General features: G+C 41.6%; 2 protein-coding genes and 1 long non-coding RNA gene across 16 annotated transcripts in view; 1 reads left to right on the plus strand and 2 right to left on the minus strand.

Moving 5' to 3' along the window:
• LOC138761261 (uncharacterized) overlaps positions 1-906 on the minus strand; it is an 18886-nt gene extending 17980 nt beyond the window's left edge. Inside the window, exon 1 of one of the 3 annotated variants that reach the window (XR_011356219.1) lies at positions 374-906. This is a non-coding gene — a long non-coding RNA (uncharacterized lncRNA). The remainder of the gene's footprint in view (positions 1-373) is intronic. The other 2 variants (XR_011356218.1, XR_011356217.1) reach the window with 2 other exon arrangements.
• Positions 815-18754, plus strand: drg1 (developmentally regulated GTP binding protein 1). 2 transcript variants are annotated; one of them, XM_069933109.1, is made up of 9 exons: positions 815-947; positions 3515-3638; positions 5755-5930; positions 8181-8250; positions 8473-8642; positions 11341-11471; positions 16235-16402; positions 16481-16603; positions 16702-18754. In XM_069933109.1, exons 1-9 carry the CDS (start codon positions 909-911, stop codon positions 16799-16801), a joined length of 1101 nt encoding a protein of 366 aa, XP_069789210.1. In that variant the 5' UTR covers positions 815-908; the 3' UTR covers positions 16802-18754. The 2 variants fall into 2 exon arrangements, with proteins under 2 accessions (XP_069789210.1, XP_069789211.1); XM_069933110.1 differs by lacking the exon at positions 815-947 and adding an exon at positions 1023-1196.
• A 3795-nt stretch (positions 18755-22549) lies between these two features.
• eif4enif1 (eukaryotic translation initiation factor 4E nuclear import factor 1) overlaps positions 22550-26575 on the minus strand; it is an 85488-nt gene continuing 81462 nt past the window's right edge. For 10 of the 11 annotated variants that reach the window (XM_069933089.1, XM_069933090.1, XM_069933080.1 and 7 more), the window contains 2 exons: positions 25368-25550; positions 22550-23883 (listed from right to left, as the gene is read on the minus strand). In XM_069933089.1, the coding sequence (XP_069789190.1) occupies positions 23678-23883; positions 25368-25550 (389 nt within the window). In that variant the 3' untranslated portion in view covers positions 22550-23677. The remainder of the gene's footprint in view (positions 23884-25367; positions 25551-26575) is intronic. The other variant, XM_069933087.1, reaches the window with a different exon arrangement.

Here is a 26575-nt window from a genome sequence, read left to right on the forward strand (position 1 = left end):
CTTGCCAACCATCTGTCCATGGTCTCCTGTACCGCCAGACTGAGTCCACCTGCAAATTGGAGAAACAACACCTCACGATCTCCTATGGGCTCTCTCCAACCGGATTGCTTTAACATGGACTTCTCCAGTTTCTGTTAGCCACCCTCTTCCACAATCATTCCCTATGACTCTTTTCCTTTAGCTCTCTTTCCTTTCCCCCAGGTCTGTTTCCACAACCAAAAACAAACCCTCTCCCCTAGTCAATTCTCACCTTTCCTCTCTCTCTGGTGTTCCATCCATATGCAATTAATACCATTTGTTTGTTGGCCCATACTCCTTCCCCCCTCCCCGCTTTTTAATACAGAAACTCGTCTGTTGTACTTTCTCCTCGTACCTTGAGGAAGGCTCAGGACGCTGCGAGACCGGCTGCGTTCCTCCAGCATTTCCGCTTTTACTGCAATCACAGCGTCCACAGACTTTTCGTGTTTCTCGACATGAGATGGGGATATTTCGAGGGAATCCAACATTGAGAAGGGTTCTGCCCGACCCCCCCTTGATCATGTTGACCGTGCTTGATGCTAACTGATCCTCATTTTCATTATCATCCTATGCTCTGGAAATGACACCCTATTTTGGAGACAACTTGCCAGTTCACAGAAAAAAACTTTACCAAGATCTTTGACCAGGAAGGAGACACAGGAGCATTCTGTAAATATCATCCTTAAATCCTTGAGCCCGAACTCACCGCGAGAACACCCGCTTCCTCAGAGAGTGCGACGCTGAGCCACGGCAGCAGCAAGGCGCATGCGCCGTAACCCCGCCTCCCCACACCGCCAACTTCCCGTTCAACGTTTGATCTCGCGAGGGTTGTGGCTGTCGGTGGTGGTGGGTTTCAGGCCTTGGTCGAGGCGCCTGTCTGCGGCGCCAGAATGAGTATCCTCCAGAAAATATCGGAGATCGAGGCCGAGGTAACGGGACTTACGGCCCAGCCGACGATGTTGGCCGAGCGGGCGGGCATGGGGGTTGCCTCACTTTCCTCTTCCCACCCCGACCAAACCAGCGGGCAGGAGTGATCCTCCCATCCACCTCTCATGCAGGACACTAATCCTCACGTGGACGTACACCACTTGTGGCTCCCCTGCTGAGAGAGGCTGCTAGAGATATTCTTCTGTGGTCCACCTTTTACCTGACCGACACATAATGGAATCACAAAGAGGGTAAGGCTGGGAGAGCAGGATTCCCCTCTGGCTGTTCCTTTCATTGACACGCTTGGATCGTGTGTGTGGACTCCACTTTCAGGGAAGGGCAACAGCTGCTCTGTGCCACAATGACTGGCTCTTCTGCACAACAGGGAAGGGTGAAAACAGGAAGAGCAATAATTCTAGGAGACTTGATAGGGGTACAGAAAGAAGATTCTGTGGCTGCAAGCGATATTCCATTTCTATGAACTCCCAGCTGTCAGAGTCAAGGATATCTTCAAGTGGTTCATTATCAAAGGGGATCATGAACAGCCAGTGAAATGGGTAGAAAAAGAGATAAAGTCCTGCTGAGTGAATACAAGGGTTTAAGGAGAAAGTTATAAAGTTGCAACCATTGGGATAGGGTAAATTACTGTATGGTTGAGAAAATGGTTCAGGTGGGAGAGATTCAGGTTCCTGAATTGAGAACTCTTCTGGGGTAGGGGGTACCTGCACAAGAGGAATGGGTTAAACCTGTTAAACAAAAATATCTACTGATGCAATACACAATAGTGCTGGGGAAACTCAGTTGGTTCCTTGTTACGACTCGAATTTGGTTGTGAATGTGAAAATGATTAAGCAGCGAACACAGGAGGAACATCTCCATCCTCAACAAGGAAGAAACCAGTCACTGAGTGGAAAAGTCAAGATTAAAATATTCTGAACTGTCATTCAAAAGTGTGAAATGAATGGTGCCTCTTGTACTTCTGAAATTGTTGCTGTGGAAGAAATAACTGCTCATCTGATTTGATTTGCTGGATGAGACACCACAAAGTGGCTGAAAGCACTGGACTTGGCTAAGGGAGAGGGCTCCAACATCATCCATGCTCCAGTGCTCCTAGCCCACATGTTCTGATACAGTTGCAATGAAATTTATTCAATTAAGTGAAAAATTGCCACTTGTTCTGTCCACAATAAACTGGACAAATTTGCTTTCACAAATGACTGCTTAACTTATTCACAGTGGAAATTGTCAATATTGTAATCAAGCAGCATTGAACTCATCCATGACTCAGTCGTGTTTAGTTTCAGACTTTCTGACAAACTTATTAAAGTATGGACCAGAAAGTTGAATTTCAGAGGTATGGTGCTCATGACAAGGCAGAACCTAACTGAATATGGCATCATATTGCCTGCATTTAATGTTTTTGTTTTCAGTAAGTGGAGAGATTATTTGAAGAATAAAGTGTTGCATGGTACAATTTCTGAAGATTGTTGGCACTGTGGTTTTGAATTTGTCTTTAAGATCAATCAGAAGAACGAAATTGATTTCATATGGCATAACTATTTAACTTAGCACTGCAGACTTTTGAGTTTGGAGAATGTAACTACTGCATAGTTAGTAATGGCAAAATACTGTCAATTACCGACCATAATATGCACCAAATGTTCTCAACTGGTGTAACGTAATGTGGATTTATTATGATTGTCCTGACGAGGCAGTGTAAACAGAACGTACCCTGGGACCATGGCTTATTGTTTACTATTCTACAGCTGTTGCACATGATGACTGTTAGCTTCATTTGCTGTGCTATTAATTTAAGGTATGTTTAAAAATAACATTACTATCAATCCTGCTTCCCAAATGTAAGATTCAGTAGAAAAATTTAATGGTAGGACCGTAGGAGTTATCTGAGTGTTTTATGCTGTTTTCCATTGCCATGGGAGACACTCTAAACCACAGGATATTAAAGTTCAGATTTTATACTTGTTGTACAAGACGACCCCTGATTTTTGGGGTGACATCTTTAAGGTTCAAGTTCAGTCTTGTACACCGACGTGCAAGGTAAGCTCCAACCTTCCTATAAATTAAGTTCTACTTTGGATAGGGTGGTGATCTTTCTATGGGATGACATTAACAAGGTTCAGTGTTGACTGCAAAGCTACCATTTAATACATGGCATGATGCATTGGTAATAAAAACCATAGGATGTGGTGGTATGAAGTTAAACAAGAAAATCTACAGATGCTGTGATTGTAGTTTTCACAAAACTGATGAAGAAACTCAGCAAGTCACAGCATTCTTTATGAAGGAAATATAAAGATAAATAACCAACGTTTTAAGCCTGAGGCCTTCATTAAGGTGTGAGCAAAAAGCAGGCAGGTGTCTGAATAAAATGATTGGGGGAGGGCAAAGGGGAGGAGCACAGGGTTACAGACAAGAGGTCAGGAGGACATGAGAAAAAAATTGAGAAGTGATGGGGGAAGGGGATAGCTCTGTGAATGGAGATGGAAGGGGTGGCAAGCTGGATGGATGTATTGCAGTATTTCTCTAAATCTCTTGCTTTCTTGATCAGATGGCCAGGACACAGAAAAACAAAGCAACGGCTCATCACTTGGGACTGCTGAAAGCCCGTCTGGCCAAACTACGCCGAGAACTTATTGCTCCTAAAGGAGGAGGTGGAGGAGGACCCGGTGAAGGTACTGGAGTTATTTTGGAATATCTGAGAAAGCAAATGAGCACATTGCTAATTTGTTCACATTTGGAATGTCCACACATTGATGTTGACAAGCTATTTGTGAAGATGAATGCTTTCAAAGCCATCATCTATTCTTCGGGGTACTCCCTGAATCCCAGGGATCATGAGGAGCAAGGCAATATAATTCAAGAGAATTGTGTTGGAAAGGCCTTGGAAACAGATGATATGATGACGAGGGAGGGAATTTTCAAAGACGATTATACTAGCAAAAATAGTGGAGCAAAGATTAATGATGGAATGGGAGATTCAAAATCAAGGCGTGGGAATTTTATATTTAGTGGAGCTATTGGAGCTCAGCAAGGGCAATGATAAACACACGCCTTAAATTGTTTATTTTAAATTCTAAAAAAAAATTAATGGAAGGAAATAATGAAAGACATTCAAAAAACCTATCGGTTAGAAATCCCTATCCAAATGAATGGATTGTGAAAGGAACATAATCCAATATGTGCTGAATTTGAGGCAAATCTACATGAGTCCAGACTTCACCTGGGAGAGCTGAATACTGGCAGTTCACCAAGAAGCAATGGGCATTGGCAACTGGAAGTGACTCAGTCAATGTGAACTATTATACAAAGCCATGAAATTAGTGCAGGGAAATTTAAACAAAAAGTGATAATGTAGTTGGAATGGGCTGAGACTGGTACTACAGAGAGATTTTCCATGGGAAAGAAGATTTAGGATGGGTTGCTAATCCGTTTGGTTGCTTATTTCTAGATAGTGTTAATGCTCCACTCCTCTAGGCAAATAAAGTACATGTAGTTATGCCCTGACCTGTGTCTTGAAGATGGTGAATGGTTTTGGCTTTGGTAGTTGAATCACTTGCTGATGGACACTCAACTTCTGACTCTCTATTGCTAGCTACAGTACATTCAAAGCTGATCCAATTAAATTTCTGATTTATTTGTGACTGCTGAGATATTTGATGGTAGAGGATTAGGTAAAGGTAATATCATTGAATGTCAAGAATAGCCTGTAAGACTCTGATGGAAATGACCATTGCCTGGTACAGTATTTTTGTGGTACAAATTAGAATATACATTACAGCACAGAACAGACCTTTGGCCCACAATGTTACTCCACAGCAATCTAACTCTTCCCTACCCTTAATCCTCTATTGTACCAGCCTCCACCACCACCCCCAGCAATGTGTTCCAAGCACCCACCATTCTCTGTGTAAAAACAAAAAAAAGTAAACCTGCCCTTGATGGCTCCACTGAACTTTTCACCACTCACCTTAAGCAGGTGTCCTCTGTCACCTGCTGTTGTTGCCCTTGGCTGTCCACCCTATCTATGCCTCTCATAATCTGATATACCTCCAACTATCTGGGCAAGATTTCAATTTCACTGAAACTGAACAAAAATGGTTCATTGAAAAGGAACAGATTTCAAAAAGAGAAAGCAAATTCTGATGTGTTTGTGTTCAGCCCATCTATTTATCAGTATAGATATTGCTCTTGTGTTGAGTGCTTTGCAAAAGTACATTCAGCTACATTCAATTTCACCAAGTATTTTTCCTGTCCTCATCATCATTCACTGTTTACCCCAATGATTTATGAGTTGAGCTGAGGGAAAACAAAATGAAATTTGAAAAGAAAGTGTGATGCCTCAGCTAATGTCATCTTTATTTATTTTATAAACTGGGCCAGCAGATCAGATATACGACTTGCATTAAGATTTTCACCTCTTGGAATTATAAGTGGAGATATCCCATAGAAAATTCTGATCAATGTGACACCCTTGCATACTCAGAGCCTGAGTTCCAAGCTGCCATTGATGTTTTAATTGAAACCTATAAGAGGATGAACCTTGCACTCAACATCTGTACAACAAATGTCCTCTATTAATCTGCCTCACTCACCACAACAAAACACCCTGGAAAAAATATGGATCTCTTCTCTTGTCAGACACTTCTTGGTGAAAAGTTGACCATGCCTATCAATACATCAGCACAGCCTTAAAATATGTTTTTTAATAATTGAATTTTTATGCTGATGTGAATTTACTGATTGTTTTTTTTTTCTCCCACCCCCCTAACCTTCTCTTGTGGGTGCCAGGGTTTGATGTTGCAAAGACTGGTGATGCGCGGATTGGATTTGTGGGTTTCCCTTCTGTTGGGAAGTCAACATTGCTAAGTAACCTAGCTGGAGTGTATTCTGAGGTTGCGGCCTATGAGTTTACTACATTGACCACAGTACCAGGGGTGATTCGGTATAAAGGTGCCAAAATACAGGTATGATGTAGAAACCCATTTGGGTAATCATAATTATGCACATTAAGTTTTAAAAACAAGTATCATTTATACTCGTGTAAAAATTTGATGCAGTACCATGTAAAAGTCGTCTCCACTATTTTTAGCTCAACAATTTGATATTTTACATATGTAAAAAGTCGACCCCTCCCCTCCATTTCTGGCTCTGATCACCTGCCCATCAGGGCTCCCAACGCCTCAACTGTGGACTCCAGTCAAGGCCCTGGCCACCCGGCCATTGGAGCTCCTAATGCCTCTACTGTGGTCTCTTGTCTAGGCCCTGGGCATCAGAGCTCCCAACTTCTCAACTATGGACTCTTGTATAAGCCCCAGCCACCTAGCCATCAGACCTGTCAATGTCTCAACGAAGGACATTTGTCTAGGCCCTGGCCACTGGAGCTCTCAATGCCTCCACCATGGAATTTTGTCCAGGCCCCAGGCTCCTGGCCATCAGAGCCCCTAATGCCTCGACCATAGACTCATCTAGGCCCCAGCCGCCTGGCCATCAGAGTTGCCAATGACTCAACCGCGAACTCTTGTCTAGGCCCCGGCCACCTGGTTATTGGAGCTCCCCGTGCCTCGATCATGTTCTCTTGTCTAGGCCCCGGATACCCGGCGATCAGAACTTCCAAAGCCTCGACCATGGACTCTTGACGAGATTCTGTATGCTCAGCAATTGGAGCTGCCGACACCTCGACCATGGACTCTTGTTTACACCCCAGCCACCTGGCCATTGAAACTGCCGATGCTTCGGCTGCAGACTTTCATCTAGGCCCACGCTATTGGATCTTCCACCGCATCACCTGTGGTCTCTTATCTAGGCCTCGGCCACCTGATCATTGGTGCTTTCAAAGCCTTGTCCGTGGACTCTTGTATAGGGCCCAGCCATCCGGCCATCGGCCCTTCCGACACCTCGACTAAGGACTAGGCCCCGGCCATCGGTCCTTCCGACACCTCGACCGCGGACTCTTCTAGGCCCCAGATACCCGGCCATTGGTGCTCTCGAAGCTTTGACTGTGGACTCTCATCGAGGCCCAGGTCGCCTGGCCTTTGGAGTTCTGATGCCTCAACTGCAGACTCTCATCTCGGCTCCGGCCACCTGGCCTTTAGAGCCTCAAACAACACAGATACTTTCTGGAGTCACAAGTGGTATTCATGTAATAGTGAACCACATAAATTTAATGTTTAAAAAGTGGTCTTTAATAACTTTACTTTTACATGAGTATATACCATGGTAATTTGTTTGCTTGGTATTATAGCAAGTTAGTCCATTTTACCCTTTGGTGTGTTTGAGGAGCTTAAGTTTAATGCTTAGCTATGATGACATTCATTACCTCCAGAAAATGAAGCTTTTTATCTCTCTGGTGGTAGCAGCAATGTTGGAGGGAAAGTTCAGTAAAGTTGTTGCATAAATGCATTGTGTAAAGCTGTTTAAAAGTTTGTGCAGAACCCAAGCAGGTTGTTGAATTGACAGATAACTGATAACCAAGGAATGATGGTCTTGGAATCTGTGTTGCCTGGAAAGAGAGATGCTACGAAGAGACAGCGTATTGGAATGAACTTCAGAAATAGTATCAGGGATCGGCCATCTGGCCTGTTGAGTCGCCCATCTGGCCTATCAAGCTGGTTCTGCCATTCAATAAGATGATAGAACTGATGGTGGACCCATCTCCACTTACTCACCCTAATTCCCCAACTATTTAAAACTCTCTCTTCGATACGGTGAATGAGGCAGCCTCCACTACTTCATTGGCAGCCACTTCCACAAATCCACTACTCTCCGGGACAAGCAGCTCCTCCTCATCAGTCTTAAATCTACTCCCCTGAATCTTGAGGCTATGTCCGTGGATTTTCAGCTCACCTGCCAGTGGAAACAATTTAAAATTAAATTTTTGATTTAGTCATGCAGTATGGTAATAGGTCCTTTTGGCCGACAAGCCCTTTCCCCACAAAGAAACCAATTAACCTACAATCCCTGCATGTTTTTTTAAAGGATGAGAAAAAAACCTAAGCACTGGAGGAAACCCATGCAAACAGACCTCTTGCAGAGAGCGCAGGATTTGAAGCCGGGCCGCTGGTGCTGTAATAGTATCGTGCTGCCCTCTCTGCTTCGGTCTTAATGGTGGAAGACAATGTGATAGACTTTGAGAGAGCTCTTTACCCGATTTTGTGCCGTATTTCAGTTTTTTTAAAGAAGGCTTGCCATTTAAATGTGTTTATATTCCTGCTCAGTTACTCGACCTTCCAGGTATCATTGAAGGAGCCAAAGATGGTAAAGGCCGTGGGCGGCAGGTTATTGCAGGTAAGTTGCTGGTTTCAGTGTATGATTAAATATCAAGACCATTTTTGAGTTAAAAAAAAAACTGCTCTGAGCACTTCATTATGTATCCCAACCCATCTTATGTGGAGAATGAGGGTCCCAGTAACCATTAATTCTCTTGTGTATGGTAAATATGGACTTCAGTTTCTTTTTAGGTAAATTTAGTAAATTTGATCAATGTCTGGCTTCCTTCCTGTGTCTCAGTGGCTCGAACCTGCAATCTCATCCTGATTGTCCTTGATGTGCTGAAGCCTCTGGTACATAAGAAGATAATTGAGAATGAAGTGGAAGGGTTTGGAATCCGGTTGAACAAGCAGCCTCCCAACATTGGGTTCAGGAAGAAGGACAAGGGAGGCATTAATCTGACATCCACGGTAAGTGGAAAAAAATGGATTGAAATGGTTGACATTAGATTAAAATTGAATGAGCCTGTGAACAAATTTTAATTGTGCTGGTGGGTCCAGTAGTACCTCACTGGATATCAACAAAAGCAGCTTTTTAGTGTTGGTTGTGGTTGTGCTTCCCTGCTGGCTTGGAGTATTGAATATTTTTTTTAATTTAAATGTTTAATTTTTTAAATAAATTTAGACATGCAGCATGGTAGCAGGCCGTTTGGTGCCACCCAATTACATCCAATTAACCTACAACCCCGTTACGTTTCAAAAAATGTGAGGAAATGGAGTCCCTGGGGAAAACCCACGCACAAATGGGGAGAATGTACAAACTCCTTACAGACAGCACGGGATTCAAACCTTGGTCCCGATCGCCTGCGCTGTAACGGCGTTCCGCTAACTACCAACTGTGCCGCCTCAAATATTTGGTCTTTAAATTTTGTGGTGTGATATTTAGCATGTGAATGCTTGGGAAATTGATTCAGAGTCTTCATTATTACAGCACAAAAACAGCCTTTGGTCCAATTCTTCCGATACTGACCAAGCTGCTTTCCTAAACTAATCCCATTTTGGCCCATGTGTCCCTTTCCTCGCATAACTAAAATCCTATAAGCCTGGAAACATTCTAGTCAATCTCTTCTGCATCCTCTGTAAGGCCTTCACATCTTTCCCAGGTCAGGATGCACTTGCTGTCATATCAGTACTTTGCAAAATTTTCTCATGGCTTCTCAACCTTTTCCGTTTTAAATGATCTGTGCACATATACCCTTGGAATCTCTGCTCAAGTTTATATTGTGTCAACTGATTCTTCCTGTCAAAATGTAACAGTTCACATTTCTGTACCTTAAATGTCATCCGCCATATGTTTGCTCATTTTATCAGTCTATCCTTTCAAGGTTTGTGTATCGTACAAATTGCAACTTTTGCACCCACTACTGTTTCCTGTTGGACAATTTTTTTTTCTGTATGTTGCCAATGCCCAATCTCTGGTTAGTTGAACATGATTTTGCAAGTTCGGTGCTTTCTCTCATTCATTCTTGTCAAAGTGACTGTTCATCTAGTCCTAATTAATCTTTCTTTAACTTTCTTCACCATTTAAGTTTAAACTCACTGAGGTGCAGTTCATAGCCTGCAATTGCTCCATTACACTGAATACTTTTTTGGGAACATTTGGAATTTTCCAGTCCTTGAGCACTTTTCCTGTACCTGAAGATGTTTGTAAAATTCTGGCAAGGGTCACCACATTGTCCTCCCTTTCTCCCCTTAAATGCACCCCATCGGGATCAGGGGATTTACCCACTTTAACTGGAACCAACCCTTCTAGTATCTGAGCAATTCTTAGCCATGTGGTTTGTCAGCTGCATTTTCATTTGCTGAGATTATCCAAAGCTGTTTGGATTCTCAGCCATGACCTCTGCTTCCATGAGATTTCCATTTTTTTGTTCCTGAAAGGCCCTCTTCTCTTGACCCTTTTTCTGTTCACATTTCTATAGAATGTTTCAGAATCCTTGTGTGTTTGTGGTGAATCATTCCTCCTATCCTCCTATCTTTTCTTTGCTTTGCTGTTTTAGCTCCACAGGATCCTGACTTCATTTAGAGTTGGTATTTGTCAAGATGGTTACTAAGCCGTCTTTTTTCAATCAAAAGTTACATGGTTGGTCCTGCAAACTTAATGCTGTGTCCCTATTTGAATGCTGGTGTGGGAACTTTGAATGTTACCACCTTGCAGAGATAAGCGATGTGTGTTCTGCATTATACCTGTGAATCTCTTTATAACCACACCACATATTCTCTAGCACCCCAACGGACAACCAAACACACATACTTTCTCCTCCCTCCTCTCATAAAAATAAGATGCCTCCAATTTGAAGTATGTGGAAAGAGCCGTCAAAAGAAATGATCGGATGGTACAATGAGGGCATTTATGGCAGGTATATTTACAGGAAAGTGTTAGAGGCCAAATGTAGGAAAATAAGTCTGGTGGATAGAATGGAAGAAATGGGCTGAAGGGCCTGTTTCCATGCTGCACAACTCTGTAACTATGACGATAACCACAGAATTGCTGTTGACATCCGCAAGATAAATGTATAGATCTTGCATCTCCTTTCGCCCTCCTAGAGCATTCTAGTCGCTATCATTTTGCTGTCCTGTCTTGGGTGGTGATAATTGTTCAAATAACAAGAAGTTTAAACAATGTGGGCACATCAGAGAAGTTCTTGGATGTGGATAAAATTTTGGAGATGAGAATTAACCTATGACTGGTTCTTTTATTCAAGAATCCTGAATGCAAAGTATGTTCATCTTGAGTTTCTCAATGATTGTGGTCAAGAAGGACACAGCACACAAGTTTATGGGATCAACCAGTTCTTTTTTATGCATAGCCTTGATTCTTCCTATTCCACTTATTACACTAAATAATCTGATTTTTCCAGATACCGAGTTGATTAAATTTTCAGTTGTGTCATTGAGGTTAAAAAAAAGAGGCTAAAATAGCAACACCAGCTAAGAACTTTCCAATGAAAAGGTAGCACAAACCTGCAACCATATTCTGGCTATGGAATGAGCTGGATCTGATGTTTCATCTGATGCACAACTCTTATCATTTGCACTGGCTTTATCACAGTAAATGGTTTTTGTTACATTTTTATATTTCTCTTACTATTTTTTTCGCTCTATACAGTGTGTGCAGTCCGAGTTGGACATGGAAACTGTGAAAAGTATCCTAGCTGAATACAAAATCCACAATGCTGACATCACACTACGCAGTGATTCAACAGCAGATGACCTGATTGATGTCGTTGAGGGCAATCGGTAAGTGTTCTGCATGGGCACCTGCATCAGGTGGAGCCCCTGAATTGAATCCCCATTATCTGGTGCCTATGGGGATTGTGGATGTCAGATAAGCAAATTTTCCGGGTGACTGAGACCCATTCTTCCAATATCTAACTAATACACTGTGGTGGTGTGAGTAGTGAGAGAGACACAACCACCACGTTGAGGGTCATTAACGACTTCTTATTCAAATTCAGCATGCCCCTTTAAGGGCAGCAGGAGCTCAGTCACCTGGTGCATTGTGATGTCATAATCGCTGCCCAGGGTGCGCGCTGGAAGGGATGCTGGAATCAGAGAGAAACCTCTGACGACGCCATTTCCCCATGGCTGCCCTGCCACGTGGCGATACAAACGGGACTGGTTCGCCATGAAGATGTGCGCCGCCACAATACCTGCATTAAGAATATATCATTTAAGAGACAAAAGACAGTGCAAAATAAAGGGAAAGGTTCCATTATTGTGATGTAATACTAGATTTAGAATGTAACATCCATGAAATTATTTAACTTTTGTATACTGTAAAGCAGAGAGTTGCCATTTGTCCAAGGACCCCTCACAGAAACCTACAGCACTGGCGTTCCTAGGCAGTCTCCCCTCCAAGGATCTTGTGCATGTTCAGCTTATTAGCTTTCTGTAATTTGAAAAAAATCAATATTATTTAGTCTTTAATTATGTAAAATTCTCTTTAATCAGGTAATTCCTGTAATTTATATTTAAATTCGAATCCCAGTCTCTGGCTCTGAAATAGTGTTGCACTAGCTGCTACGCTAACCGTGCTGCCATCATAATTAACCCTCTCCCCCAAGTTTACAGATAAAGCCTTAATAATACTGTATACCTAATGCTAATAAAAACTTTTACTAGCCATGGATAGGGAGATACTTCGGGAGAGTCGTCCCAGTGTCGAGCGACTCTTCATCCTGAGTGATGCATTTTATTCCAATGCAACTTTATTGAAACTTTATTCAAATAGCTCCTGTGGGCGGGATCTAAAATCTGAATCTTGACAGTGAAGTCTCAACACCTCTGTTATCTTCCCCTCCCCATCCAGCCGGCTCCAACTCAAGTGTCCCGGACAGGCCCTAGACGCACTCTACCACCTTCCTCGCGCTGACAACCCGACTCTCCTCCATGCATGTATCCCAGAGAGGCCCTTGGCGCACCTTCCTCGCGATGATAACCCAGCTCACCTCTATGCAATTGGTGACAGCGAAAAGAATGCGCACAACGAAGACTCCATGCTCACCTGCAGGGTCCATCCACCCAGTCTTATTTACTTGAAATTTATTTATTTCCTTGAATTCTTTGCTGGTTGATTGAATTCTGGATAATGGCGATTTTACTGTATTTAGATGGAGAGGCTGCAAAGTGAAGGTCTTGGGCGCTCTTGTGCAAGAAGCAACGGGGTATTGACCTTTGTTGCAAAGTGCTCAGAGCTTAAATATTGAGAAGCTGGAGAGTTGTGTCAGGAATTCAAAAATTGCAAATGGTGGGTCAGAGTTGTTTAGCATGGAAGCAGGCCCTTCAGCCCAACATCCCTATGCTGACTAAAATGTCCCATCAATACGAGTCCCACCTACCTGGATTTGGCTTATAATACTCTAAACCCATCCTATCCATGTATCTGTCTAATTTTTTTCTTAAGTATTGCAATAGTACCTGCCTCATTGAACAGCCTGTTCCATACACACATCACCCTCTGTTCAAAAAAAAATCACCCTCAGGTTCCTGTTAAATTTCTTTCCCTTCACCAAACCTGTGCCCTATGGTCACTGATTCCCCTACTCTTGACAAAAGATTCTGTGTTCATCTGATGTATTCTTCTCACGATTTTGTGCACTCTTTGAGGATCACCTCTCATTCTGAGGTTCAAGGAATAAATCCCTTGCCTGCTCAATCTCTCCAAAAAGCTCAGGATCCCGAGTCCTGGCAAAATCCTCGTAAATCTTCTCAATCATCTCCAGCCTGATAACTGAAGCATGGTGACCAAAACTAAACAATGCTCCAAAAGGGCCTCACCTACATTATGTACAACTGCAATATGACCTCTCAACTTCTATACTCAACACTCTGAGCAGTGAAGTGTGAAATGTGCAGAAATTGCTGGAGACATTCAACAAGGCAGTGTCAATTGAAACAGACCATTGTAGCAGACCCTTCATCAGAACTGTTGTCTTGGCCCTCTTGTTGAAGAAAGGATACATTGGTATTGGAGGCTGTCCAGGTAGAGATTTACTTGGCTAATTTCTGCGATGAAAGTATTGTCCTCATAAATGACTGAAGATGTTTTTTGAAATTTAGAATGGGAGGTGATGTTGAGGAAGCTTGAGATCCTAAGAGGACTGCATTTCCAAGAAGGAGCATGTTTCAAATGAGGGAAAACAATTTGGGGGTGGGGGATGCGGGGCAGGCAGAATCATGCAAAAAATAATAATTTTCCCTGAGGGTGATGAATCTGCAATTTTATACCCCAGATGGATGTGGAACCTGAATCACTGGAGGCCATTAAATAGGAGGGAGAAAAAGATAAAAATTCACCCTTGCAAATACACATTTGATTCTGGTTCAGGGCTCGGGTAGTACAGAAAGATTCAAGAGTGTGATAGCAGTTGGTGGGGGGGGGGGGGAAATAACTTCTTGAACATCACAGTGCTTGACTTCAGGCTTCTACTGCAGTGAGAAGAGGTTGTGATGAGAGTGATGGGGAACCTTCATGATGTTGGCTGCCTTCTTGGGGCAGTACCTTTAGCAAGTATCTTCATTTGGTGCCCATGTGGACTTGGCTAGGTTTGTCACTTTCTGCAGTCTGATATTTGAATTTCCAAACCCAGCTATGATGTTTTAATTAGTTAACCTGCCAAATAGCATGTCTTTGGTTCATGGGAGGAATCCGGACTTATGAGGGGAAATCCATGCGATGAAAGGGAGAATGTACAAACTCCACATAGACACCAAAGTCATTGCTCAGTCACCTTTTCTCGAACTTCATCCTTTCCTGGTATGTGTAATCTTGTATTTCTGTAATCCTGTGTGAAAATCATTAGTCTCATAGCTCAACAAAAGGCTCTTCTCCCCACAATGTCCATGCTGACTATCCATACAAATCCCACTGACAACAGTTTGTCTGCACCTTCTCCAGTGGCTTGGTATCCTTCTCTATTACAGCAACCAGAAATGTATGGATTTCTCTAAATAATGTTCTTAAAATAGGTTCAGTTCATGTTTAGCATAACTTCCCGACTGTTCAGTTCTATCTTTCCAAGGCCAAATGTTAGCACCGTGGTCAGATCGAATAGCAACAGGCACTTCAGCCCACCACAGCCATTCTGATCATCAAAGTACCTCCTAATTCCATTAACAAGCACTCTGCGTTCACCAGTGTGCTACTTAAATGTTGAGAGTTTTCACTTCGGTCACCCGCTCAGATAGCATGTCCCAGATTCCCTCTGGGTGAAGAAACACTTCCTCAAATCTCCCTTTCCCAAAAGTCATGACCTTTAGTTTTTGAAATCTGTTAGGCAGAAAGTTTCTTACTATCTATCCTGTCTTCTCACACTTTTGCAAACATTTAGGTCCTCCTCTTCCTCATTATGAAGACACATCAATGTTTGTATCATTTCCAGACTTCCTTGTGAGTGAAATGCTCCACTCTTCGCAACATCCTGGTGAATCTCCACTCCACATTTCCAGTGTGATCCTATAGTTCAGTAATCAGAATTGCACACACTACTCCAGTTTTGGCCTGAGTAATATTTTCTAAAGTTGTACCATAAACTCCCACTCTTGTATTCTGTACCCCAGCTACTGAAAACTGTTCTATTTGCCTCCTTCACCACCTTTGTCTACTTTTCACTTTGGAGGATCCTTGGACTTGTACACATGTTCTTGTCATTCTTGGCACACATCCTAACCTCTCACACTTAGCAAAATTAAATTCCAGCTGCCATTGCTCTGCCAATTTTATCATTTGATCAGAATTCCTGTAACCCAAGATGATCTTGGTCACTGATGTTTGTGCCATTTTCATACTTGGTTCAATATTTTTAACTGGGCTTTTGCTCAATGGTGCACTATTAATTTTTGGTGCACTTGCACTTGGTGAACCCTTTGTTCTTCTTTGCTATGGGGGCATAATCTTTAAATAAATAACTCACCTCCCTTTTTCAACCAACCTTAAAATAATTCGTGCTCAACTTGATTTGTTCCTTAATTGTTCATCTGGAAGTTTATTAACATCCTCCAGTAATTTGTGCCATTTTCATTTGTATTACAAGCCCCCGATTTGATATCGTGGAAATTTAGATTGCGTTCTTGATTCTAGATTGTTAGTGTAATCCATGTCACAGTGAAACACAGTCACCATTGCAAATAACTACCTTTTATTCCAACTCTGCTTTGAGTGCTGGAGCCAGCTGTTGTGGCTCTGCATCTTTTGAGCTTATTCATCAGTCTACTTGATTGAAAATTTTGATTTTTTTTTGCATTAGCAATACCTTTTGTTGATGTTCAGTGAGCTTAATCATAAGATTTTCTAATTTAAGATCCATTCTGATTTTATACTTTTTGTTCACTTGTATTATTCATGCAATATATAAAGTTCAAATCAATGTAAATCAATAAACACACAAAATGGAAATCAAGAGCAAATAATTTTTAAAAATCTGAGACTTTTAAGTTGAAGTAATTCCATGCTGAAAGTTCCATTATCATGCAGATTCAGTGTCCTGTTTTCTCTATTTTAGGGTGTACATCCCATGCATTTATGTTCTAAACAAAATTGACCAGATCTCTCTGGAGGAGTTAGATGTCATTTATAAAATACCGCACTGTGTGCCAATTTCTGCACATCATCGTTGGAACTTTGACGATCTCCTGGAAAAGTTGTGGGACTACTTGCAACTTGTTCGAATGTAGGTACCATTTGAGGAGGGTGGGTGGTGAGAATTGTTGCAATTCTTTGATATTAAATTCGGAATTTTTTGTTGCAGTTACACCAAACCCAAAGGGCAGTTACCTGATTATACTTCCCCGGTTGTTTTACCACACCGAAAAACTACAGTTGAAGATTTCTGCATGAAAATTCATAAAAACCTAATTAAAGAATTCAAATAGTAAGTCCTGCTTCCTCTTTAATTTTGGCCAAATTAGTCGATGAAGATTATATGATAGAGGAAGTGCTCTTCTAATGAATCTTTGCTTTCTGTTCCAGTGCTTTAGTGTGGGGTTCCTCTGTGAAGTACAATCCACAGAAGGTTGGCAAGGATCATGTGATGGAAGATGAGGATGTAATTCAGATCGTTAAGAAGTAAAATGGGGCATGCTTTCCATTCCTCAACGTTCCTTTCATCTTTGTATCAACTTTCATTATACTGTGCATGAAATTCGTCACAAGTTATGATCTGGACTGGACATCTTCCTTTATTCAAACTGCTTCGTTCAAAATAGTTGCATAATTGGAAATAAGGATATTGACTTTCAACATTCAAATGTATAATTCAGCTATTAAAAGGCTACTAGGACATTGCAGCTTGTGCCAGAATGGAATATTAACTGCACCTAATATTTTGGCAGTAATAAAATTAGTAGCAATAATGTTTTTATAGCTTTTTCTCCCCAGAAAGTTAAATACATTCATATTCCAATTTAAAATTGTGGTTGTTCTTCCAATGTAGAGAGGTTCATTGAAGAGGAAAGCACCATCTTGCACATTATCAAATTTGTTGGATTTCACGTGTCAAAGCTGCATATCCTATCTTGTACAATTTGTCTTAATTATACTGTCTGACTCGTGCAAATTTTTTTTAATGTGAAAAGTGCAATCCTGGTGCTCATGCAAGTGTCCTGCACCGACATTGAACTATGTTCATCTGCCATTTTAGCAGAGGAATGAGACAGCATTGTTTGTGTGTGTTGGTTATAGTATGTACATTTTCTTAGAAGTATATTCAGAGGATTGTTTTATTTCCCACCAGTCTTGCAATTAATTCTATCATGTTTCAGGGAACTTTAGAGAAACACAATCAGATCCATTACTACCAAGCAAATTTTTGTGCAGTTGGGCTAAGACTTATGATCTGCTAATGAACACTACCCTATTTGATTGTGTACCTGCTTTGTGAAGTAACTAAAGAATATGGAACCATGTACAAGATTCAGAAGGAAGCAGATTAATCCTTGCCGTTACAAGTTTCCAGAAGTTGCAAGAAAAGGATTGGGGTGATGGGGTGGGTGGGAAGAGAGAGAGAGATTAAAGAAAGTTGCAGATTACTAAAGTAACATGGATACGTTTCACAAGGGGGAAAAAAAGTACAAGATGGCAAAGTGCAAGTGCAGGAGAAGATACATCCCAAGTTACTACAGGAAGCAAGAGAAAAGGTTGCTAAAAGCATTTGCAAGGATTTCTGTGTCCTTTCTGGCCTTAAGGGTGGAACTAGAGATTGAAGAATGGAAAATATAGTCCCCTTGTTTTAGAAAAAGTAACAAAGAGAATCCTGGGAGTTATAGACTAATGAATTTTGCATCAGTTATGGGCAAACTATTCCAGTGGATTCTCAGGGTCAAGATTTGCAAGCATTCAGACAAGCATTTTTCTTCTCATGGATAGTCAGCATCTCGGAGGGGCAGGTCATAACTCACAAACCTATTCAACTTGAAGTAAGTTGTCGATTCATTCAGAAAGTCAATCGTTGGCTGTGTGGATTTGGAATTGGCTTGCCTGCAGAAAGCAGAGGGTAGTTGTTGATGGACTGTATTCTGCATGGAGGTCAGTGTCCAGTGGAGTTCCGGAACCCCCTCCCCCACTCTGATTTTTGTGTGTCCTGGACAAAGGAGGATGGGTCAGCAAGTTTGTAGATTACTCCAAGATTGGAGGTGAAACTGGCAGTCAGATTACATGGTTAATGGCAGGATTTTTTAAACAGTGTGGAAGAAGTGGGGAACCATGGGATCCAATTCCATAGATCTCTCAAGGTGACTGTAAGTTGATAAGATAGTGAAGGTGGGCTCTGGTAGGTCAACCTCCTTTAGTTGAGGGGGATTGCATTCAAGAGCTGTGAGATAAAGCTGAAGCTAGACCACGTGGTCTAACCATATTTGGAAAATTGTACTCCATGAAGAATACATTCTGTCTACCACTACCCTCTGCTTTTTCCAGGTAAGCCAATTCTGAATCCACACAGCCAGGGTTCCACAAGACATGCCTCAACTTTCTGAATCTACAATTGGAGACCTTGTCTAATGCCTTACTAAAATCCATATACACATCTACTGTCTTTTTGTCACTTCTTCAAATAGGTTTGTGAGTTACATCCTCCCCCTTACAAAGTTATGCTGACAATATGCGAGAAGAGCATGCTTTTCTGAAAGCTTGCAAGTCTTGTCCCTGAGAATCCTCTTCAATAGTTTGCCCACCACAGCTCCAATTCCCAGTATTCTCCAAATTTTTTTTTAAAATTTCTCTCTGGGGGTATTTTCCATTCTCCAATCTCAAGTACCACCCCTGCAGCCAGGGAGGACACAAATCATTGCGAATGCTCCAGCAACCACCTCTCGCTTCCTGTAGTAACCTAGGGTGCATCTCATCTGGCCTTGTGAACTCAATCTGAATATTTTGAAGATCCTGCACTTGCCTTCTGGTTGCCTCATTGCAGGAACAATATGAGGAAACTTTGGAGAGGGTGCAGAGGGGATGTGACAGGTTGTTGCCTGGATTGGTGAATGGGTCTCGTAAGGCAAATTTAATAGATCTAGAGATTTTCTCTGAAGCAAAGGATGAGAAGTGACGAAGCTTCACAAGATTATGAGAGGCATAGATAGGGTGACAATAGCTAATACTAGAGGCAATCATTTAAGGTGAGGGGAGGAACATTTAGGGGAAATGTTCAAGTTAAAAAAAAACTGTCTGGAATGCATTGCTGGGGTTGATGGAGACTATTACAATAGTGACATTTAAAATACTTGGCCACAATGCAAGAGGGCTGTTGGTGTGAGGGAGGGAAAGTTTAGACCAATGGTTTTCAACCCCCACCCCAAAACACACATTACACTATGCAATCCCTAGGTCATAAGGGCTCTAGTTTGTAAGGGAGTGAGAAGGTTGAGAACCACTGCTCTAGACCCAATTGTTACTGAAATATTTTGCTGGAGAAAAATGGTCATTGGCCCATTTCCTTTGGAGTTATGAAACTGCACATAATGAATCAGTTATGGTTAAAGCAGTGGTTTTCAAACTTTCCACCCACCACTGTAAGGCATTTAACAATGGTTTTAATAGTAAATTTCAAGTAAAATGCAGTGAAAGAATAGTGAGATAAAGCTGATAACTCTTTGGAAAGATGTATTTTTCTGATCACACCTATGAGATTAGTGAGCCAAAAGTGGCCAATGAACCCAATTCACTGAGGAAAGCTAATGTGATTCTCACCAATGCATAAAAGAGTTGAGATGTCATGCTGCGACTGCACAGAACATACTTGGAATATTGCTTCATTCTGTTCACAGCTATTTGATAAAGTAATTCAGTGGTTCTCAACCTTTGACTTTCCATTTACATACCACCTAGGTGATCCCTTAAAAACCACAGCACCATAGATAAGAGATTACTGAAGGAGGTATGCAAGTCAAAAGTCAAAAGTTGAGAACCACTGATATAATTTAACTGGAAAGGGTGCAGAAAAGATAAATGAGGATGGAATGGGAGTGGTAGGCTTGAATTAAAATGGGAGGCTGAGATGACCTGGGACTTTATTTTCCTTCAGCTGCTTTGGGGTAGCCCAAGGTATTATCAAAAAAATTCAGCAATGGATTTAATAAGTAAATAGTAACACTTTCCTCCATTGGGAGGGGGTGGGGCGGAAGAAGAAAAAAAAACACTAAAATTGAAGGACACAAATGTCAGGTGAGAAAGGAACAATTTAATAGGGAGCTGAAGTTCACCTTTTCTACAGAGGGTGATAAGTATATGGACAGAACAAGGTGCCAGAGGAAGTGGTAGCTGGTACAACTAATGTTTTCAAATACATTTAGATAGGTATAGAGAGAGGTTTAGCACGAAAGGCAGCAACAACAAGCTCAAGTCTGAGTAACTTGGTTGCTCAAGTGAATTAGATGAAAAAGGCTGTGGTAAAATTTTGACATCCCTATTTTACCATCCCAAACACATCAAATCCAACATAAAAAAGATTTAAAGAAATTAAAGGACATTTGAGAGAGTGAAGATAGAAGAATGACAATGAAGCCATGACTGCTGAGTTGGGTGATTTCTGCCATACACATCCAAAATAAACAAAATCTGTGGCTTTCCTCAGTTTCGGACGAGATCATTTAAATTTAGCAGAGATAGTCATACTTGATGTCTTATAGGATTCTGGCAGTTGAGTAATTTTTTTATTTATTAAAAATAAAGAGGCACAAAACAATCTGTTGGAGAAATTCAGTTGAACAAGGGACAGAGGGGATTGGTGAAGGTTAACAGTTGATTGGCAGGTGCCAAAGGAGATGCAGGGTTGAAACCGGTTGCTTGATGCAGGAATCTGGTGAGATAGTAGTGATGGCAGTAATGAGTTGCAGAAGACCTGTTAGGGAAGACGAGATGGACCTGAAGGGAGAAGGAAGAATTCAGGAGACATGGATCAGAGGGGCAGGGACCGAGGGGAGCTCGTTAATAGTGAAGAATAGCTGGGAAGTGACAAGTGGTAGTGAAATTATAGTTGATGCTTAATTACATGTCTCCAATCATCGATGACTTATTTATAGAAACAGGGCAAGTCATATTACTAACAGAGTGAAAGGAATTTCTGGAGTGTATGCAGGATGATCTTCAGGACCAATACATTGTTTTAAAAAATTATTCGGTATACACTTTCAGTAATGAATGTGACAATAAACCTAAAATAATATCAAATAGGTTGATGGAGCAAACGCACAGCAGGTCATCCTGGACTGGCTAGTGTACAATGAAGCATTAATCTTGTGCAATGTCCCTTTGGAAGACCAACCATAATAATTCTTAAGGCAGGGAGTTAAAGTAAATTCTGACATTAGTCACAAATCTAAAAAATAGAAACTGCATGGGGTGCGAGTATTGGTTTGCACAGATTGGGGAAGATCATCTTCTACCCTGTCCTCATTAACCCTCTTGGTTACTGCTTCAAAAGGTATACAAGACAATCTCCCATGTGCAAAGCCATGCTGACCATCTCCAACAAACTCCTGCTGATCCAATGTTGGTCGATCTTGTCTGACAATTTTCCCCCCACCAAGCAACGATCCCACAACTGAGAGCAAGCTTATTAGCCTCTTGTTCATGCTGCTTAAAAGTGAAAAAAAATTAGCTCCCCTCTAGTCTTCCAGGACCTTAGCCAAGACTCAAAAATCTCTGCATTTTCTTTGTTTTCCACAAGCCTGTGGATCCATTTCATTGGGGCTCTGGAGATTGTGCACCTTAATGAACTCCAATGTCACCAACACCACTTCCTTGGTACATCGTTCAGGACAGAGCAAGTCATGGGTTTCAATTCTTGAGTGTACACAGCAAACACCAAGAAATATTTAAAATCTCACCCATGTGTTCATTTTTAATGGTACCAATTGTACCCCAAGCCACCGTTTTACTCCTAATAATCTTGTAGAATCTCTTGGGATTTTTCTTTCCTTCTGCCTGCCAGATCCCTCCATGTCTTCTTGCCTTTCTGATTTCCCTAGCATGTCCTCTTACATTCTCAATCACTGAGGGATTCACTCAAAACAAGCAACACTGAAGAGGAGATCTGTCCCAGGGCAATGAGCTATGTTTGAGCCACAGGAATATTATTGAAACAGCTCTGCATATCTGGCTTCCATTTGATAATAATGATTTAAAAGCAAAGGGGCATGAACGCAAACGTACTGTCCAATGTCCTGATGGATCCTAATGATGTGGGGTGAGTTTAAACAGGTGACTGTAAACAAGAATTTAAAGCTTTCGCTCCATCATCAAATTGATACACAAAAACTCACCTGTTCACCAAAACTCACTTGTATTTTGGGAAAACATACAAATTAATTGGAAAACACTCGACTTTGAATTGATATTTTATTATCATTTTGAAAATCACCTTTGTGCTTTTCCCTTCCCTAAAACAACAAATTCCAGCAGTCATGGTCACATTACTGAACAATGCAAAGCAGAGCTTTACAGTGTGAAAGGACAGTACATCAAATTGAGTCTGGGAGGGGGAAGGAAGAAAAAAAAATAGCATTTTAGCCACAGAACCAAAAAGGCACAAAAAAAGTCACTACTTCCTGAACACTAGAGGCAACATATTGTCTGTGTGGGTGCCAAGGGCCTTCATGCCCGACTGGTAAGCAAATTTACAACTCCAAAGCACTCAACCATCTCTTTGCAAAAAAGTTAATTTCATGCCTGCAATTCCCTCCCCACTCCAATCAAACCCAAGCAGTCTTTATGAACATCAGGGTCAATTACTGAGCAGGGATAACTTCATGCTGAAGACTTGGTTCCCAGCCCAATAGCAATAAACTTGTTCTAATCTGACCTAGTTTTCCACAAAAAAAAGTTTACAGTGTTTGCTGTCATTTCCTGCTCCCAGCATCAAATCAAATCTAGTATATACACAACATTCCCAGTGCAGAGTTGCCTGTTTAATTATTACTGACTGGTCATTGTTCACAGGCCTGCCGAGGAACCACGTAGTGCATTGAAAATTAAAAATATTCATGCTGCAAAATCCCACAAAAAAATTACAAAATTTTCAGCAAAACTGGTGTACAAGTCATTGCATTTATCCTTCCAGCAGTTATGTACAGTCATCCACTGCATATGTACAGATGTGAGCAGTGTTATTTTACACATGTTTCTGTACACAAAGGTCTATACAATTCTTTTGGTGGCCTGCATTTTGTAAAACTCCTCAAAACCCACTTCATGCTGCTTTAAGTGTTCACCGGATTCTTAAAAGTATCCAATGTTCAAGACAGGCATTTGCCAGAGGTAATCTGATCAAACCTTTCTCCACTCATCTGTTACGATTGAGTTGTTCCCCAGGTAGTTATGCTCCCAAGTAGTTTCTTTCTCTCCAGTCAAGGGGGAAGGAAACACTGGGCAACAGAAACAAATCCACGTTCAGGGCCATCCCCTAGTACTTTCAATTTCCTTAAAACTGTCCCATCTTTTCATTGCCATATTTCTACTGATGGAGCTCAAGTTCATCCACACTGATCACTTTGCTGGGCATAGATGGCAATGGCTGTTGAAGGACATCACTGCCAAACCATTTGGAGAGGTTTACAGGGGAGCCGCTTCTCTGATGTAGAGGCTGCAACGTTGAATTCTGTTGATTCAGATGGAGGTGAGCTCCAGGGCCTTGCCCACTTGCATTGGGTGACTGCAGCACTGAGAAAGAAAAAAAATGAAACATGTCTCTCAAACAAGTATTAGAGATAAACTCATCCAGGCAAGGGGGCATTATATATGTTCCATCATTCCAAGTTTGTACCTTGCAGCTAGTGGAAAGGCTGTATGATGTCAGGCAGAATCACAACATGGGAGCCCCAATCTGATCTACTCTTGTAGCCACGGTGTGCAACTGATCCATTTATTATCACTGATGAAGAACCAAAGCATTTCCCCTGCAAACCCACCCAGGAAGATGTTGGCAGAGACCCAATAGCAATCTGAGTGAATAAAGGATAAGGAGTGGCTGTAATCTTTGAGACATTGGCTAGGAGTGTGGGAAGTTGTCTGGGCCCCACTTCATGCAGGCATGGACTGCATTTACCAAGATGCAGATCGAATTCAGAAGTGCAATCAAATATACCCATTATATTATGTTGTTGAAGCAGAAACTAAAGATGGATGGGCCATTGACATTTCTTGAGTAATGTTGCTTGGATGACAAGAACAGCACTTACCCCAAATTCAGCCTTAATCCATTTCAGACCAAGCCTGACTAGATTGGGGACAACAAATCTGACAAAAACCTTAATTGCATTTTTGGAATCAACTGAACTAACAGCTCCACTCAATTCTGCCCAGGAATGTTTAAAGATGAACAACGCAAAGCCAAAGCTCACACTCTGATCCAATCCTCCTGTATGTTTGGAGGCAGGGACAAACTCAACATTCTACAAGGGTCACCATCAGAATTTCCAAAGCCATGACCAGGTGACTAACATTTTCTGCTTTGATCCCACTCAGGAGCAGGCAAGTTACTATCTACCTTACCAACAGAGCCAAAATATAATTACATTCAAATTCCATGATATCATTTTAAAAGTAGAGTCCCTGTAACAGTACCATCAAAAGCCCTGAATAGAGTTTCATTTCACCACCAACAACTAGCAGCAGAACCTGCAGATCACAGCCTTGACTCTACTCTTGACTCAGGACTCTCCAAGATTAATAGTTGGAGGCACACAAGTTCTAGAGTTCACGTCTTCAGTAGACAGCTGAAATAATATCTGACCTCATTGCAAACATGTCAACACCATGCCATTTATTTTTCACTTTATCTAAAGCTCTACTGCCACTTTCTATGGGGCATAAAGTCATTCACTACCCCACTATCCAGCATCCTCCCAGAATAAAAAACCTCCAGGCTTCATAATTTGGAATTAGTCTGCAGCTATTTAAATGCTACCAACTCTAAATGGCATTGCTTCAGTGATGGATGATTCTGCATGCGATTTGACAAATGGAGCAGAGCACAACCAGTCTTCAGTCAATGCAGTAGTTTTCAATGCAATAATGAGATGTCAAATTTAAAAAATTGTTCTTCCAACACTGACCCTGCCATCATGCAAACTGAAAGCTTCAATGATTTGTTTTTCACTGATAGAGATTTGAAGCTTCAGTGCAATGCAAATTGAATTTATTACCTTGTCTTATCATGGCCAAGTGTTGCAGGGGGGTTCCAGATGCTTGAATTTGTGCTGCAGAGATTGCAGCACGAGGGTTCAACAGAGGGAGTCCACTTGCTGGAAGAGGGTAGAAAGTCTGCCCAAGAAGAGTTGGAGGGAGGCTCTGCAAGTGTGATAGATCCACGCCAGACTGAAACATACCTGCCACAGAAGATTCAGGAGACCACTGCTTTAAAAGTTCCCAGTTCTTGTACACAGTACAGTTTACTGGAGACCACGATCTTTTCATATAGCTTCACAAAAGCTCAATTTGCAGCACTCTAACACAGGTGAATCTCAACATATTGTTGACCATTACCAGATTAAAAATTGTTTTAGATCAATAAAAAATTAAAGTACAATTTCAGTTTCTATTGATGCCCAAGTCACTTCAACCATGTAAGCTGCCAGACCAATCCCCAAAATTCCTACCATCTCCCTTCCCACAAGTACCATGGGCTGGCTAGTTCGTCTCAGTATTACAAAGCAACTTAAAACCAATGAACATGGCAACACCCTGATCAATATTTTATGCTCTTCAGACTTGTGCTCTCATCTTCCCCATTGTGGATTTTTTTCCCCCTCCATCTCATTAGAGGCAGAAACTTTCAAAATGCACTTCCAGTCGCTGCTTTAACTGGTTATACAGTCAGCTTTTGTTCAGTGGCTGCATTCTATCCTCCAAGTCGAAAAGTAATGGGAAAACCTTGCTTCTGAAACCTCAGGTTTCTTAAAGTACTAAAGGCTAGCAGCACTCTGGACATGTAAATTGTAGCACTGTGGGAGGTCAAATGCAAGGGCATTGCATACAGTTAATGGCAGGGCTCTTCCTACACAAAGAATCTGGGTGTCCAGGTTCAATAGCTCATTGAAAAATGCCATGTAAGTCGATAGCATGACAAAGGTTAACTTCATTGGGTGGGGCAGAATATCAAAATGCAGCTATACAAATCTTAAATTAAGCTGCACACAGAATACACGTGTGCAATTCTGGTTGCCCCATTACAGGAAGGAAATGGAGGCTATTAAAAGGTAACAGAAGAGGATGTTGCCCGGTTAGGAGGCTATGAAATATGGAGTGAATGGAGAAGCAGGTTGTTTCTCCCTACCCCCCCCCCCCCCCCCCAACTCACCTCAACAGCACAGCTGAGAGGAGACCTGATGTTTATAAAATCATTAAGGCAAAG

This window comes from Narcine bancroftii, chromosome 4, assembly GCF_036971445.1.
Source record: "Narcine bancroftii isolate sNarBan1 chromosome 4, sNarBan1.hap1, whole genome shotgun sequence".
Classification (NCBI taxonomy): domain Eukaryota; kingdom Metazoa; phylum Chordata; class Chondrichthyes; order Torpediniformes; family Narcinidae; genus Narcine; species Narcine bancroftii.

What these genes read in the sequence shown, in the direction of transcription:
- drg1 (XM_069933109.1), top strand. Translation starts at nt 909, where the DNA reads ATGAGTATCCTCCAGAAAATATCGGAGATCGAGGCCGAG. An exon ending in TGGGCGGCAGGTTATTGCAG is followed by an intron (nt 8,251 to 8,472) that starts GTAAGTTGCTGG and finishes CCTGTGTCTCAG; the next exon opens with TGGCTCGAACCTGCAATCTC. An exon ending in CTAATTAAAGAATTCAAATA is followed by an intron (nt 16,604 to 16,701) that starts GTAAGTCCTGCT and finishes TTTCTGTTCCAG; the next exon opens with TGCTTTAGTGTGGGGTTCCT.